The following is a 17,196-nucleotide window of genomic DNA, read 5'->3' on the forward strand; positions in this document are numbered from 1 at the left end:
GCACGGGTCTCGACCAAGTTCATCGGCGTCTTCTGGCGTTCTTATGGTGGGACCCAACTTCAGAGTGGGCAAGAAGATCGGGTGTGGGAACTTTGGAGAACTCAGACTAGGTAAGAAGTAACCGTTTTGGTGGTGTTACCCAAATTAGCATTTCACCTCTGGAATATAAATACCTAAAAACTCACCCTGGCTTGCGGAACGTGTGTGTTTGTCTCGTTTCCCAAGCACCACGCTGCTTTTCCTGAAGCTTCTTCAGAAAGTGTAACTGTTAGGAGGACTTTTGTTTGCATAAAGTCAAAACGAGGGGCCAAAGATGCAAATTTTGACCAATCCCAACAACGAGGACTGTTCTCAGCACTGAACATCTTGCCTAAGGTGAAAAAAAACCCATCTCTTCAACTGCCTGGATTACTAAATTTTGCTCTCAGTTTCTTGTTCATAAACTGGGACACCTCGTTAAACAAATGGGTGGGACACTTTCACAACGCTTGGCCACATCTTCTCCATTCCACGTCCCTCGGTGCCCTACTTTCAGCCCCATCACCCTGATCTGGCCCCTGCGTTGGAGTCGTTGGCTGGCCAGGCGCAGGTTGTGCTGACTGGCCATCTGGCTCCTGCTTCCCGGCCGTTGAGCTGGCCCCCGGGATTTTTCATGCTCCATTGGTCTTGTAACCACGCATCTTGCAGCTGGTCGCCCAGATGGGCTCCACTCATTGTTTATCTTTTCAATTAGGTGGGGGAAGCAGCTGGTGGCTTTAATTCCATGCCCCTGAGCTCCCAGTATGCAATTTTGGGGTGGTTGCTGCAGATGAGAAGCAGGATCTTGTGGTGCTCTTGATCCTGACTCAAACCAGTTGCGTTTCTCCTCTTCTTGCTGTAGTAGTGAACCTGCAGGTGCTCAAGACAGGTTGGCTGCCATCATTTGCCCCAGATTTGGTGTGTATTTAGAATTAAAATTCCAATAATTTGTGTGTCAGGTGCAAGCGATGGGAAATCCATCAGGAAATTACTTCAGGCAGCCAAAGGGTTCTAACAGACAACTACTGATAATGTCTGTGTAGGTGCCTACTCAGGATCTCTGTGATCTTAGATGAATCTGTGTAATCCTTCATTCTGAGGTTTGGTTATTGCATCTCTCTGATGGGCCACTGGTCCACAGCGTTAAGATTAACCACCTTGCTTATGATGTCTCTCAGTTAATGGGTAGTTTGGTTTCCACATTATATCAGAGAATTTTTATTGATTTGCAGGAGCAGAGATAATGCTCCAAAGTTAGAGAGAAACCAAGGGTAGGGACAGAAACTCCCACCTTTGTGAACATGAGCAGATGAATATAAGTTTGGATCCATGACATCAGTAGTTTTAGTTGTGTTTTCAAAGGCGCCTCAACAGCAAATGGCACCTCAATAAAAGACATCAAGGTGCAGGAGCAGGTCCAGAGAAGGCCAATGGAGCTGGGGAAGGGTCTAGAGCCCAAATGTGGTGAGGAGCAGCTGAGGGACCTGGGGATACTGAGCCTGGAGCAAAGGAGGCTCAGGGGAGACCTTCTGGCTCTCCACAGCTCCCTGACAGGAGGCTGGAGCCAGGTGGGGGTCAGGCTCTTCTCCCAAGGAACAAGCAACAGGACAAGAAGAAATGGCCTCAGGTTGTGCCAGGGGAGGTTTAGTTAGGACCTGAGGAACAATTTCTTCCCCGTGAGGGTTGTCCAGGGCTGTGCCAGGCTGCCCAGGGCAGTGGTGCAGTCCCCATCCCTGGAGGGGTTTCCAAGCCGTGGAGATGAGGGACATGGGTTAGTGGGGACCTGGCAGTGCTGGGGGAATGGTTGGACTGGATGATCTAAGAGGACTTTTCCAACCTAAATGATGCTGCAAGAGCAAGATCCCCATGAAGATGTTGAGGCCAATCGAGTGGCTCTTTTTTTTGCTCTGCTGGTAAATGTTTGGCTAATATCGGTCAACTACATAATACCTTGTGTTTGGGCACCAAGCCATACATCCTGATAACAGCAATTGGGTGTAAGGTCCTTCCAGAAGCTCTGTGATTGTTGTTCCTCCAGCCTGTAGAGCTTTAAGAAGTCCTGTTTGCTCAGATATCAGCTATTTCTATCGCACAGATGTCATGCTAGTAATTGCTGGGCGGAAGGGGAAGCAGCTCCTCTGAAATCTGAGCAAACAGGTCTCTGCTAACAGCTTTGTCCTGCAGAGATGAATGAGGTGCTCTCTTTTTACCATTTTTTGGTCGGGTTTTGCCTTTTTTTAGGTGAGTTTTTGCCTTTTCTAGGTGATTTGGGAGAAGTTCAGCACTTAGGAACACAGGAAGAGCAAAATCACACACTGATAAACAAGGGGGAGAAGAATTTTTTTTCCAATTCCCCAAAGAATTTGTGTGTTCTGAGGTGTTGTGGTGTTACTCTAAGCTGCTCATGTCATGCTCCAGCACCAGGCAGAGGACTGGACCTTCAGGGAGGAGATACCTTCTACACAGGGAAGCTGTTTTCTGCAAGTATCAGGGTTAGGGTTACTCTTTCTTGCTGCAGATAGAGATAACCTTGAGGATAATGTGGGTTTGGAAGGGTTTGGAAGCAGCACAGTTGGATTCCAGCCTGCAGAGAAGCTGAAATGGGAGGATGACACCAAAACTCAGCATCTGGTCCAGAGTAATAAGATGAAACATGGTTGACCGATGCCTGTTTCTTCAGACAGGCTGTGGATTGGGTGGTCTAAGGGCTTTGGTTTCTGAAGCAGCTCAACCTACTGGCAGGTGGATGGTGCCAGCAAAGAGCAGAGCATCTCCCTCGTCCTTCCTGGGCTGGACTCTGTGTGCTTACAGGGTTTCTTTGTGTTTGGTTTTGGGCCCCTCCCTCCAAGAAGGCCTTTGAGGGGCTGGAGCATGGCCAAAGAAGGGCAACAAAGCTGGGGAAGGGTCTAGAGCCCAAGTGGGGGGAGGGACCTGGGGGGGCTGAGCTTGGAGCAAAGGAGGCTCAGGGGAGACCTTCTGGCGCTCCACAGCCCCCTGACAGGAGGCTGGAGCCAGGTGGGGGTCGGGCTCTTCTCCCAAGGAACAAGCAACAGGACAAGAGGAAACAGCCTCAAGTTGCCCCAGGGGAGGTTTCAGTTGGCCCTGAGGAACAATTTCTTCCCCATCAGGTTGTCCAGGGCTGTTCCCAGGGCAGTGGTGGAGTCCCCATCCCTCGAGGGGTTTCCAAGCCATGGAGATGTGGTGCTGAGGGACATGGGTCAGTGGGGACCTGGCAGTGCTGGGGGAATGGATGGACTCAGTGATCTGAAAGGTCTCTTCCCACCCAAAGAATTGTGTGATTCTGTTGCCTTCCAAGCAACACCGAGCCCTAGCATGTAGCTCCTGGTTAGCTGCCAAGTCAATTCTCCTGCTGTGTCTGGTGCCTAAAATTTTATAGCATGACTTCTGCCATTATGAGGTCCTGCATCTCCACACCAAGCTGACAGGAGAACCAGCTTTGCTTAAAGCATTACTTATCAACTCCCAGACTTGCCCAGGAGGAAATACTCAGTAGGTATTTCTTGTATTTACCCCCAAATCCTCAAAATAAAGAAATAAATAATAAATCCTGTGAAGGATCTACACTAGGAGCTGCTCAGAGACACATGTTCTAGAAGGGACAACAGATCTGGTGCCACAAAATAGATGTGACCTCATGTCTCAACTGCCCGTGGGTCTCTGTGCAAGTGCCGTGCTGTCTGGGGTGAGCTCTGCTTGGTCTTAAGGACAACCAGTTGGATAGTTGCTCCATCAGCCAACCCTGACCTGTCCTCAGAGTGTATTGGCCACACAGCGACAAGGGTCAAAGAGTTTTTGGTTTGTGTTGTACATGCGAGATTTGTACTGGTGGCTCTGAACAGTTCACCTGTGGGAATAGTGCTTAGGAGATGTTGATTCATCTGGGTTCCTCTCCTGGTCTGGAGTACACCCATGTGTTGGACACCTCTTATTGCTAGGACTTGATGTGGCACTTGGAGACATGGTTTAGTTGTCATGGTAGAGTTGGGTTGATGGTTGGACTTGATCGTGGAGGTCTTTTCCAACCTTAATGATTCAAACTGAGCATCTTGATACGAGTTCAGTCCCTACCAAGAGGAGGAGAAGGGGAAGACTCAGGGGTGAGCTGGAGCTGCCCATGGCACTCATTTGCTGGTAGCTGATATGGAGCAGATAATTTAAGCTGCCTTCCCTTAACATCTTTCCATGTTCTCCCCCACCAGCCCTTGTGCAGCATCAGGCTGGGTTCTTCTCCATCTCAAAGGGTGAAACATGTCTCCTACCACCTGCTTTTCAACCAGTTGGGCTTTTTGGTGCTTTGAAGCCACTTTCCAATGTCTGAGCATTCCTGATGTGACTGGAAAACCTCCTTCCTCCTTTCCAGCTGGGACATGATGGCTTTTAATAAAAGATCTGAAGAGCTAGATTCCAGCAACCCTGTGCTGCAAGGGTTAATGCCAGAGCTCAGCTTGCACCTCTGCTTGCATAAAACACTTCCTCTAAAGACATTTAACCTCCCTGCCCTGGGCTGAACAGCACTGCCAGTTACAGAACAGGTTGAAGCTTTCCATAATTTTTATTCTTTTACTTCCTGATGGATCTTAAAGCCATCTGCTCGGTGCAGGACCTGGTTGGGGAGGTTCCGAGCTGGGCGTTGGGGGACAGAACTACACCAAGCAAGACAGCTTGGAAGGCAACAAAAGAACTTAAAGGCAGAAAAGACGAAGCTGTTCTAAAGCAAAATAAATTTCCCCTGGTATTTTGGGATCTGAAGATGACTTTTTGTCTTCTCTCATGGTCATAGTGTTGTTAGTTTTGAGCCTTCCAGTGCTGCTGCATATGCAAAGGAGGACAAAGCATATTTTTAATGATATCCTAGAATGGATTGGGTTGGAAGGGACCTTAAAGATCATCCAGTTCCAACCCCCTGCCATGGGCAGGGACACCTCCCACTAGAGCAGGTTGCTCAAAGCCCCATCCAACCTGGTCTTGAGCACATCCAGTGATGGAACATCCACAAATTCCCTGGGCAACCTGCTCGAACTCCCACCTGCCCTGAAGTTTGTCACTTCCCATCCTGGAGTTTCTCAGCCACTGCTCTGAGCATCACTATCTACCACGGGAACTGGAAGATAAACATGTAATAGAGTTGGGCAAAGCTGATGCTACAAAGTTTCCTGGAGGAACAATTTGCCTCCAGCTGTAGCACACATGGATACCAGCTCTGGAGTCCTGGGTCCACAGTGTCCCAGCTCCTGGCCTGGTTGCACTCATCCTAGTCTCTTATGCCTTCATGCTTGCTAGAGATAGGACCAGACTAGACACTGCTCCATTGAGCTTGTGAACCTCCCTGTAGATTGTAGGATGAAACTCTTCAGTGTCCAGCAGATCGAAGACACTCCTCAAAGAAATGATGCTCTGACTCTTTTGCTCCCCAGACTTTTTTGGCACCATGTGGACAATGACACCTTACATATCTGTTACCTCCTCACACACTTGCATCAAACATAAGTGCTGCCATAAACTACAATGATCTTACACTGAGTAGAAAATAGTGTTTGCCTGCCCTGGTCAACTGCTGCAACTTATTTTTGAGGCTTTTGTTTTGTTAAAGGCGTGAACTTCAGCAAGGAGCTGAGAAAATGCAGCTCTTGACCATTGGTGACACTCATCTGTTGTGTCTCCAAGCTGCAAGTGTTGAATGTGCAACTAAAAGGTTTGTTTTCTTTTTCTTTCACAGGTAAAAATCTCTACACCAATGAATACGTAGCAATCAAACTGGTGAGTAGAAACTTTAGGTGTTTTTAAATGTTGAAAAGATCAGAAAAAAAGCAACTTTCACAGAATCGCCAAATGGTTTGGGTTGGAAGGGACCTGAAAGATCATCTGGTTCTAACCTCCATGTCACTACCTGGTTCACACCTCCCACTAGACCAAGTTGCTCAAAGCCCCGTCCGACCTCCAGGGATGGAGCACCCACAGCTTCTCTGGACAACCTGTTCCGTTGTCTCACCACCCTCATAGTGAAGAACTTCTTCCTCGTTTCTAATCTAAATCTCTCCTTTTCCAGTTGAAGGCTGTTACCCCTCATCCTATCGCTGCACTCCCTTGTAACAAGTCCCTCCCTCTCTGTCCTGTAGGAAACGTTCTCACTTTGGGCTTAATGTTGTTGTCACCCTTAACTAGAGTAACTTTTTTAAATGCAGATAACTTCCTGAGAACATTAAAAATTATGAGGAAACTCTCCAACTTGTATCTCTTGGGTATGTAAAACCGTAGCCCAGTAGTTTGTGTTTATGCCTTAACTTTTCCTACGTGTAAACAAAGACCTTCATTAATCTCTTGGGGTTTTCCATTTGATGTCTTCAGATGATGTGTTTGCTTCTTGATCCAAACCCTAGGATCTGGAGGTGAAGCTGATGGGGCATCAGCAGCAGACATGCCTGTTTGCCCAGCCACTGTTGTCTGGCAAAATGACAGGAGTAATTTTGGATGGCAGAAGATCGAGATGGACTTGAAGCATTAATTCTGATCACATTCAAGCACTGCAAATTTTTTATCTCTAGCTTTCTCCTCATATGACACACAGTAGATGAAAAATAATCAGGGCTTTGCAGGAGGGACTTGTTTTCAAGCTTTTTGGCCAGTGTCCAAGATATTCCCCAAAATAAACAGATAGACACCTGTAGTGGAGCTTAGGATGTCCTTGATGTGGATCCACATCAGGAGGGTGGACTGGTGCTTGCTAAAAATCTCTGGTCCTTCACATGTGAGGGGCTGGAATTGCTGTCTGGTGGCCATCCAGCCATTCCTTCTCCATCTTTGAGAAGATTAATGGGGGAATAGTAGAAGAGATGAGTGTTTTTTTGGGTCTCCTGATGGGACTCTCATCCAAGTCCTTCTCGCTGTGAGAGGTTGTCTTCTCCTCCAGCAGCCCTGCTGTCTCAGCACTTTGTGCCTCCTGTCACGATGTTGACACCGGAAAATTAGAGAGTTGTGGGATGGATGCCAGAGAGCTGATCAGAAAGCGGTGTGAAATTTAGTGCTGATGTCTCGTGGTTTCTCTTTGGGGGTGAAGATTGTGCTGCACCTTGGAAAATTGCTGGTGGTGGAGAACGGTGCCTGTGTTCTGACTCGTGTGGTGTCACCACATAGCTCCTCATCTTGCTTTTCAGGTGGATGGTTTTTGGTTAAGGGCATCTGGTTCACAGAGTAGGTTGTCTTCTGGCATGGCTTAGCCATATTTGCTGGTTTAATCTTCTGAGGGTCTTTAATGCTTGATTGCACATAGGAGGAACTTCTTCCTTGCATCTGAGCGCAGGTACCGAGCTGCATCCTCTCGTAGCAATCACAATGCTCTTGGTTCAAACTGTGGATTGCCTTCAGGAGAGGTTCAGTTTTGCCTTCAGAATATTTGTCACTGTTGTTTTCTCAGGAGTTAATTGCATTTGACTCCTGAAACTTGTAAACATCAGAAAGTTGAGAAGCAACCAGGAGCACTTTTTTCCCTGGCTGGCAAATGGAGGTTTCCCAGCAAAGTGGTAGAAGCCCCATCCCTGGAACCATTCCAGGTGAGGTTGGATGGGGCTCATGAGCAACCTGCTGTAGTTGCAGAAGTCCCTGCTCAGTGCAGGGGACTTGGACTAGATGACCTTGAAAGGTCCCTTCCAACCCAAACCATTTTATCTGCGTTGGCTCAAGGACTTCTCCGTGTCTGAGATGCTCTTGCTCTGACTCTGGAGCTGATGTGAAGCACAAAAGGACTTTTTTTTTGGTGTTGGTCTTAGAGGGCTCCTTTATAGACAAATTTCTAGGTGGCTAGTGAGCAGGATTTTGAAATTCAGACTAAGTTTGGTGCCGTGCTACAAATTTCACCTAGTTTAAAGCATGGAGCATTTCATACTTCAAAAGCAAAGAAGGAACAGCCAAACAAAACTTAGTGTCAATATTAACTTCCATTTCAAAGGTGACTGGGCAGTAGAAGAACCTGTGTTAAATGCACAATTTGGTTGAAAATACAATTACTGAAGTCTCTTAATCCCCTCCACGTGAATTTTAGGGTTTTAGAAGCTTTCTAATCTGGCATGTTAACACTTCTGTGGATCGTAGGCATTGAGGTTTGTGTGGAAAGCGCAGATGAGGAGCAGTTGAGAAGCGTAATGTTTTGGGTACGTTGCAGATTTATTCTATGTCTAAAAATAGAATCTCTTGAGAGCGCTGAGATGTTTGACTGACACGTGTTACTGTAGGGAAGACTTCTTCCCGTGTTCTCACCAGATATCTGGCTGCGCTGCAGTGCTTACTGCAAGATTATAATAGAATATTCAGGTTGGAAAAGAGCTCTAAGATCATCAGGTCCAATCATCAACCCAGCGCTACCATGACAACCAAACCTTGTCCCCAAGGGCCACGTCTACGTGTGTTTTGAACCCCTCCAGGGATGGTGACCCCACCAGCTCCCTGGGCAGCCTGGGCCAAGGCCTCACCACTTGGGCAGGAACGAAATTCTTCCAATATCCAATCAAAACCTCCCTTGGTGCAGCTTCAGTCCATATCCTCTCATCCTATCGCTGGTTCTTTGGGAGAAGAGACCAACCCCTACCTCACTCCAACCTCCTGTCAGGGACTTGTAGAGAGCAAGAAGGTCTCCCGTGAGCCTTCTCTTCTCCAGGCTCAACACCCCCAGTTCCCTCAGCTGTTCCTCACAAGCTATGTTCCCCAGACCCCTTCCCAGCTTCGTTGACCCTCACTGGTCCCACTCCATCCCCTCAATGTCTTTCTTCTGCTATGTTGCCCAAAACTGACCCCAGTCCTCAAGCTGTGGCCTCCCCAGTGCCAACTACCTCCATACAACTGTGGTCTGACTCCACCATTCTCAAATACACCAGCGAGCAACCAACAAAAATACTGTGGGCAACCACAGCCCCCAAAGTGAACTTGGGACTTGATCTTTTGCAGCCTTGACTTTCCTCCTTCCAACATCAAGGGTCGTTCTTCAAGGACCAGGAGCTTTGTGGGAACAATTCTTGAATTTCCCTGCCATGAATGAGCTTTGTATTCACATGAGGAAGTGAGAGGAGCACAAGTTTTATGGCTTTTTGTGATTTAAATGTTATCTAGTGGTGAAGTCTACTGTTAAACCACCCTAGACGGAAAGCCTGTCTTGAAACTTGATGTGTCATCTACGATGACAAGTCTTCAAATACAGAATTCTTTTCAGTCAAGCTGATCTTAACCAGTTTTTTGTCTTCTGTTTTAGGAACCAATAAAATCACGTGCGCCGCAGCTTCATTTAGAGTACAGGTTTTACAAACAGCTTGGAAGTGCAGGTAAGTAAATCTACCTTCAGCTTGTAGTTCTGTATTAAGTCAACCATGGCCACCACAGTTGTTGTCTAACTTGGGCTTGAACTTAGAAATCTGGGCAAATCCTTTAAGCCTCAAACAGGTTTTGAAAGAATCTTGGTCACAGTAATGTCATAGTGGTACCGGGTGATTACATGGACCTAGAAATTCAGGGGTTGGCTGGTAGGAGAAATATCTCTCTGTGTTTGTAAAACACATGAACCCTCAAGGGATGGGAAGTTGGTTGTGTATGGAATGACAGGCTTTAAAAAGGTGACGTGGAAGCTTAAAGTATAGGAAATTGTGGAAGAAACATAGAGCTTCTTGAATAAAACCCCAAAGTCCTGGTTTTATTAGTGGTGTCTAAATCATAAGTGTCCAAAAAGTCCATGGGCTCAGTGGCCTCTGTGCAGCCGTGGTCTTCATCAAAGATGAGAAGAGTATCCCAGGATAAGGCAAAGGTGGTTTTTAGTATTTTTTGCATATTTTCAGGCAAATGTTGAATTTCTTAATGTAGGCCTTGAGCTTGTGTTGGGATTTTTCTTTATGGTTGTGCATTCAAGCTACTGAGACTTCTAGCACGTGCTGTTTCACATGCCAAGGCTTTCCCCAGCCTTGACAACTCACTGAACGAGGAAGTCCCTCTGAAGCAAAGACCTTCTCTGCTTCTTCTGTGCCTTGCTAATCTATTGACCTGGATGTGGGATTCTTATAAGATGTGAGCTCAGTTGATGTTTGCTTTCTCTGTGATAACCCAACAAATGTCTCTCATGACACATGAATCTGCTTTTCTATAAGATCATAGGATCACAGAACAATTTGAGTCAGTAGGGACCTTAAAGATCATCTAGTCCTAACCCACCTGCCATAGGCAGGGACACCTCCCACTCACCCAGGGTGCTTAAAGCCCCATCCCAGAACACCTCTAGTGATGGAGCATCCACAGCTTCCCAGGGCAACCTGTGCCAGTGTCTCAGCAACCTCAGAGTGAAGATCTTCTTCCTCATTTCTAATCCAAATCTCCCCTCTTCCAGTTTGAAACCATCACCTTTCATCCTATCACTGCACTTTCTTGTCAAGAGTCTGTCCGCAGCTTTCTGACAGGCCCCTTGAAGGTGCTGGAAGGCCACCAGAAGGTCTCCTTAGAGCCTTCTCTTCTCCAGGCTGAAGAACCTCAACTATTTCCTGCTGGCCTTCCAGCAGAGGGCTTCTACCCTCAGGTCATTGCTGTGGGCTCCTGCTCCAGCAGGCTGCGAGTGCACGGGGCCAACTCATGTCCAGCTCCCCAACACCCCCAAATCCTTCTCCCAAGAGGGCTGCTCTCAATGAAGGTGTTCCAGCAAACCCAGCTCTGATAATCTCTGGAATGCCATTAAAAGCTCTTGTGCTGCCTTTTTTGCTAAAAATCTGAAAACAGGCCAGGAGCTCGGGTGGGGGAAGCAACCCAGAGCTATGGGCTGTCCCCAAAACTTGGAAGCCAGACAAATTTTGGTGGAATCAGAGCAGGGAGCCTGAACTTGGTGTCTGCAAACCACACTGAGAACTTGGGGAAAATACTCGGTCTGTAAAACCAGATTGGTGCTAAATATGTTCCAACTCTGGGGAAATGGATGGGTCTGGTCTCTCAGGCTCCTCTTGATGGCCCTTGCTTAAAAACTTCAACTGCTCAAACAGCCTTGAACTTCCAGTAAGCAGGATTGGTTACTTGGATTTATCATAGACTCGCCAAACGAAGGCTCAAAGTGTCCAGACTCATGGTGTGTATGACTCAGAGGAGAACAACAGTAGCTGGGCATGTGGCCTACTGTTCAAGAAATTAGCCAATGAATCTTGCCAAATAACGTGGATGACTGTGAAGCTCCCACCGTCCGCCTGAAGTGTAGGACTAGTAACAGAGTTGCTGTAGCAGCAGTAGCAGCATGGTCCTCTTGTTGGTTGCAACTGCTACGTTCAGCTGCACCTACAACCAGATGGTCTCAGTGAGGAGCATCTCTAGAAGTCAGAATTGTCATCATGGGATTTTGTTTTTCCTAATGAGAAGAATTTTAATTATTTCCTTGATCCCAAATGCTTAGAATAAACATTTTTCAAGTGTATTTAATTACTCTTGGAAATTAGTCACAGGAAAACGAGTTGGAAGGGACCAGCTTACCATGGATCAAGTAGGAACCTTCTTGTAGGATGTCTTTGTGTGCATCAAAAAAGATATTTCATCCCTACTATGGGATGAAATGCATCCATGTGATGTTGGGACTAGCCTGGGGGGAAGTGTTTTGTGGCAATCAGCCTGCCAAAAGGATGGTCCTAGATGCCAAAGATGGCTGGTTTGTGTTGAAAAGGACCTTTCAGGGTCATCTCATCCAATCCCCCTGCAGGGAGCAGGGACATCTGCACCTAGAGCAGGTTGCTCAGAGCCCCGGCCAACCTCACCTGGAATATCTCAGTACCCATGGATAGATCACATGGGTTCAGAAGTAGCTGACAGAGACAGTCCTAGGTCAGAAGAACCAACTGAAGGGCATCTCTGATGCACTTCTGTAGGTCACTGATGGTCTCTTTGATGTTCCAACACCTCTCTGTAGTAAGAGAATCTAATAGCTCCCCTTGAATTTCCTACTTTGCTCCTCTTAATGGAGGTATCTTTACCTATAGAACTGGATTTTCCTGATTCTTCTTTGAACTTTTCTACTCCCTCAAAAGAAGAGGCAAGGACCTGCTGCAAAGTGACCATCTGCTTGTTTCTTCTGTCTCACTGTGGGATTAAATACTAAATAACCTAAAATAGTCTATGACTGCTTGCCCTGAATGTGGGCAGTGACAGGAAAAAAGCAAACAGTGGGCACAGAGTCAAAGACCTGATGGTCAGCCCATGGGGTGTCTCAGGAGAGGAGGAGAAGTCCTGTCCAGTTTAAGGAGGTTGGGATATGATCTGTTTGCAGCACAAAGAGTTTTAAAACTACCAAAAGGACTCGGAAAGGTCCTTTCCAACCCAAACCATTCAGTATTTCTATGATAATCTGTCCTCAGTCCTGTAAGATGCTGGTGTCACGCTGAACTTTTTCATGGTTGCTCTTTGTGGAAAAATCCAGATGAACATCCTGATAGAGAAGATTGAGCCTGGCCTGGGCTATCCTCAGGATCTCTCTTTCCTGGTGGTGTCATGGTCAATCCTGATTTTTTTTTCTTGATGGATAGAACCTACCTGTGTAGGTGCGTGAGCAGCACAACTATCCACGAGAAGTCAAATTGTGATGGATATTCCCCAAAATTAGGCTATCACTCCATGGCCCTCATTAAGAATTGGCTGTTCCAGATGTCCCCCTCCTCTCCAAGGCTGGTTCCACAGCTGGTGGACCTCCCCTTGCCTTAACATGTTGTACAGCTACTTAAAACTTCTGCTTCCATACCTCGAGGAGAAGAGGAGCTCCCCCTCCAACTTGACGGGATGCCTTTACATCTCCTAGGGCTACCAGAAGCTGCTGGAGTCTCCCCCATGTTTCCACTGTTGGATCAGTCACTTGAGCATGTCATGTGTGATCTTACTGCTCTCAGCTTGAGTAGAAAACTCTTCAAAAGGGTTTTTAATTTGTGAAGCCTTTTAAGCTTGAGAAGCTGCTGTGTTACCTGCTGTAGGAACCTTTGTGTCCTTATTTGGTGCCATGAGCACATCTCTCATCTGCTAAGTGATTGACAACCATTTGCCAAAAGGAATCACAGAGTCCCAGACTGGTGGCGATTGTAAGGGACCTCTGGAGATCATCTCATCCAACCCTTCTGCTCCAGCAGGTCACCCACAGTAGGGTGCCCAGGATGGTGTCCAGGTGGATTTAGAATCTCTCCAGAGAAGGAGACTACACAGCCTCTCTGAGCAGCCTGCTCCAGGCTCTGCCACCCTCCCACCACAGAATTTTCTCCTCCTGGTCAGGTGGAACCTCCTGGGTTTCAGTTTGGGCCCATTGCCCCTTGTCCTGTCACTGGGCACCACTGACAAGAGTCTGGCCCCAGCCTCTTGACCCTTCAGCTCTTGCTCAGCACTGATCAGATCACCTCTGAGTCTTCTCCTCTCCAGCTCACCAGCCCCAGGGCTCTCAGCCTTTCCTCATCCCAGAGATGCTCCAGGCCCCTCAGCATGTTTGGAGCCTCCAGAGCTGGACCCTCTCCAGTAGTTCCTTGTCCCTCTTGAACTGGGGAGCCCAAAACTGGGCCCAAGATTCCAGAGGTGGCCTCACTAGGACAGGGTAGAGGAGGAGGAGGAGAACCTCCCTTGACCATTGGCCTTCTTGGCCATGAGGGCCTATTGCTGGCTCATGGTGCACTTGTTGTCCCCCAAGGACTCCAAGGTCCTTCTCCGTGGAGCTGCCTCCCAGCAGATCAATCCCTTCCCTTTAGAAAGGCTGAAGACACTGCTCACAAATATGTCTAGAAAGCTTCTGGGGAAGAGAAGCATGACAGCCCTCTGCGTCGGGGCGCTGAGCTGTCTCCTGAAGGGAGCAGCAGATCCCATGAAGCTTCTCCACATCGCTTCATGTGCTGCTGGGCAATAGTTGGATGCCAGCTCTGAGCCTCTTCTCGAGGTCAGGGAGCCCACTGCTGCATGACCACCACTGGATCACCCTGAGCCCCATTCCTCTCTCTCAGGAGCTGACCATGAATTGGAAATACAGCCATGGATTTCCAATCACTCAGGAAACCAGTCCTTGAATTTGTCCTTCCACGAAATAAGGAATCCACTGTGGTCCTGGGCAGTCTTGACTTACCAGCAGTGCCCAGTCAATGTGTAGGAATGAATTTTTATTTCATTGCTACATTTCAGAGCATCTCTGGCACCTCCCTCGTGGTTGTTATGATGAAGGGTGATGCCTTCCCTGCAAGCTCTGGGAGGGAAAATGGAGTTGTGCTTCTTTTCAGGTTTCTCCTGGCTAAGCCGACCGAGGTCCCGCGTAGTGACAGCTTCTGCCCGCGCGCACAGCGTGGAGGAGTCACGAGCCTTTTGATTCAGTAGTAGTTTATTTTTACATCAGCTGGCAGATGAGTCACCTTCCCCCACTCCTTCAACCATCCCACCTTGGCACTGGTGATTCATAGCAGGCTGGTGGCAACGCGCGTTGGGTTTCAGGCAACAGCTCCTCAGCCAACGCTCGTCCCCGGGATGGGCGGGCGACACCGGCGAGCGGCTGTCGAATGTGATGAGCCTCTCTGTTGGCGTGGTTGAGAGCAGGAGAGGCGGCAGATACTCTGGAGAACCCCAGGAAACCAAGAACCTTCTGCTCTCCCCAGCCCACATGCGAGAGCTGAGTCATGGTGCACGGGCAGAACCTCCCGGGTCATTCTGCGGAGAACAGGGACAGGTTTTCCCTGGTGTTGGTGTTGGTGTCCTGCTCTGTAAACAAGTTCACCTCTGATGGAGTGTGGAGCTTGCATGTGTACTTTTGGACCTCCTTCTGTTGCACAGCTCGCTGGAGCAAAGCAATCTGTTTACACCTCAGGAAGGCGGACCAAGGAAAATGAAGGTGACATAAACAACCGAGCCTTTTGCATATCTATTTTTCAATGTGGCTGAGCTGTCTGCTGCTCCACACCATGCCTGAAGTTAGTTTTTTGGATTGCCCACGCTGAGGGTGTTTTCCTCACCCTCACGAGCTTTACTCATGACCCGCTCCACGCTTGCTACGCGCCCAGGCCCTTTCTGAAGACATTCTTTCCATCCTGGTTGCACAACGTTGTCATTCACATAGCAATTAGACCGGGGTAATTTTGGTGAGACTCGTAGGGTTGGTTGTAAACAAGACACCGTGGTGGAGTGTGCAGCTGTTTCACGGGGAACTCCCTGCATGCAACACTTGGACCCAAGTGTTGGAGTAACTTGAGGCCACATAACTGAGGGTTCATGCAAGGTGTCTACACCCTGTTTAATTAAAGAGCGTGAATCCGCGCGCTAGCCGTCGCTGTGGTGGCTTTAATCTTCAGAAGTCCCTTTTGTCTTTGCAACCTTGATGGAAGTGCTGCCATGGCTGGGAGCTGAGCCAGCAGATCAGCCCACAGCGAGATGCAGGGTTAGGGCACGAGAGAGCTGCTGCAGCGTGGGGATCGTCTCTCTGTGCCCCAATGTGAGTTTTTCCTCAGGTCCAGCCTGAAAATCTCCTCTGATGCAGCTTGAGGCTGTTTCCTCTTGTCTGTTGCTTGTTCCTTGGGATAAGAGCCCAACCCCCATCTGGCTCCAACCTCCGGTCAGGGCACTGTGGAGAGACAGAAGGTCTCCCCTGAGCCTCCTTTGCTCCAGGCTCAGCACCCCCAGGTCCCTCAGCTGCTCCTACCCACACTTGGGCTCTAGACCCTTCCCCAGCTCCGTTGTTCTTCTCTGGGCAACATATTTTAGATCGTAAGTGTTCAGTTACCAGGAGTGCTTAATAAGTGACTTTTCCATGCATGGTGATGCAGAAGTGACACCTATTTGCACAGAAAGCAACTTGCAGCTTTGGGTCAGGTCTTGTGTGTAATCATTTCCTTACTTCAGCCACTTACATTCGTTTTAAGATGCTAGGTTAATTTTCCAGCAGTGAGGAAAAACTCTTCTCCCATCTTTCTCAAATCATAGAATCATCAAATTTTTTTGATTGGAAAGGACCTTAAAGATCATCTCATTCCAACCTCCCTGCCATGGGCAGGAACACCTCCCATTAGACCAGGTTGCTCAAAGCCCCATCCAAGCTGGCCTTGAATACCTGTAGTGGTGGATCTTACAAAGAAATGTCCTGTTGACAATAGGCTTGAGATGCCTCAGCAAGGAGACATGACTTCGCTCATTGGAAGATAGCCTTTTTAAAGAGAAATGCAACACATGTGGAGGTCCCTCGCACTCAGCTGCACCCTTAGCTTCATTGTCAAGGCAGGGTAGTCCAACGAACTATTGAACTTGAGGGATCTGTGATGTCAGAGCTTTTGAATTGCAAAATAATTGTTGGGTTCTAATAACACAGGCTTTGATCTCTGGTGAATAATATTTTACTATCTAAAATTCCTTGGTTTTTTCTTTTTATGGGGCAGGTCCCCTGTTGAGAAGAGCTTCCTGAATGTGCCCATTTCAGCATCTCCTAACATCAGGAGTTTGGGCTTCCTTGAGCTAGATTGAGGCTTTGTCAGTTGGGAGCTCTCAGATGCTCTTAATGTAAGGCCATTAATATTTGAATATGAGATTAGGGCACTTCCCTTTTTTTATTTCCAGAAGTCCTCTTGCGTCTCTTACTCTTTTGGTAGTCATTGCAATGGAAACAAATCAAAAGCCAATGATGCTGGGTGGGGTGTGGAGGGGACCAGGAGGATGCTGGGGAGCTGGAGAGCACCATTCCTGCAGACACTCTTCCTTGAAGCATGACATGACCCACAACGGTGGTCATAATTCTGTAGCAGTCCGACCCATCAGAGTCCTCTCAGATGCCTTGTGGAGTTCTGATAGACAGCAATGTCTGCTAAGACGTTGGGTGTGTTGCCCAGCAGAAAAGGACCTGGGGGGAACAATCATGAGAGCTGAAACCTCTCATGCTTGCAAGGAGCCCAGATTTCACCTTGGCCTTTGAGTGCCTCATCCATTTGAGTGAGGAGATAAAAATACTCCATGTTTGAAGATCAGCTTTGGACTTTATGTAGGGGCTGCCAGAGTAGCTATGAAATAGGTTTGGAGTTTGAGTTTCTGAGCTGTGTCCTCTCTGCTGTTCCAAAAACTTCTTCCATCTCTGAAGGATAAACCACGGGCTCTGCCCTTGAATCTGTAACAGCTCCAGCTCCACCAGAAGAACTTTCCAGCAAGGTCTGCCCTGGGTGGAGACTTGCAGGTCTGTAT

General features: G+C 47.9%; 1 protein-coding gene across 3 annotated transcripts in view; it reads left to right on the plus strand.

Annotated features, from left to right (window-relative positions):
• Nucleotides 1-17,196, plus strand: part of CSNK1G1 (casein kinase 1, gamma 1) — a 49,816-nt gene that overhangs the window by 86 nt on the left and 32,534 nt on the right. For all 3 annotated transcript variants that reach the window (XM_008948488.1, XM_008948489.1, XM_008948491.1), the window contains exons 1-3: nucleotides 1-110; nucleotides 5,756-5,796; nucleotides 9,275-9,344. The exon at nucleotides 1-110 is cut by the window's left edge and continues 86 nt beyond it. In XM_008948488.1, the coding sequence (XP_008946736.1) occupies nucleotides 1-110; nucleotides 5,756-5,796; nucleotides 9,275-9,344 (221 nt within the window). The remainder of the gene's footprint in view (nucleotides 111-5,755; nucleotides 5,797-9,274; nucleotides 9,345-17,196) is intronic.

The sequence above is a fragment of the Merops nubicus genome, unplaced genomic scaffold (genome assembly GCF_000691845.1).
Source record: "Merops nubicus isolate BGI_N331 unplaced genomic scaffold, ASM69184v1 scaffold1371, whole genome shotgun sequence".
Taxonomy (NCBI): domain Eukaryota; kingdom Metazoa; phylum Chordata; class Aves; order Coraciiformes; family Meropidae; genus Merops; species Merops nubicus.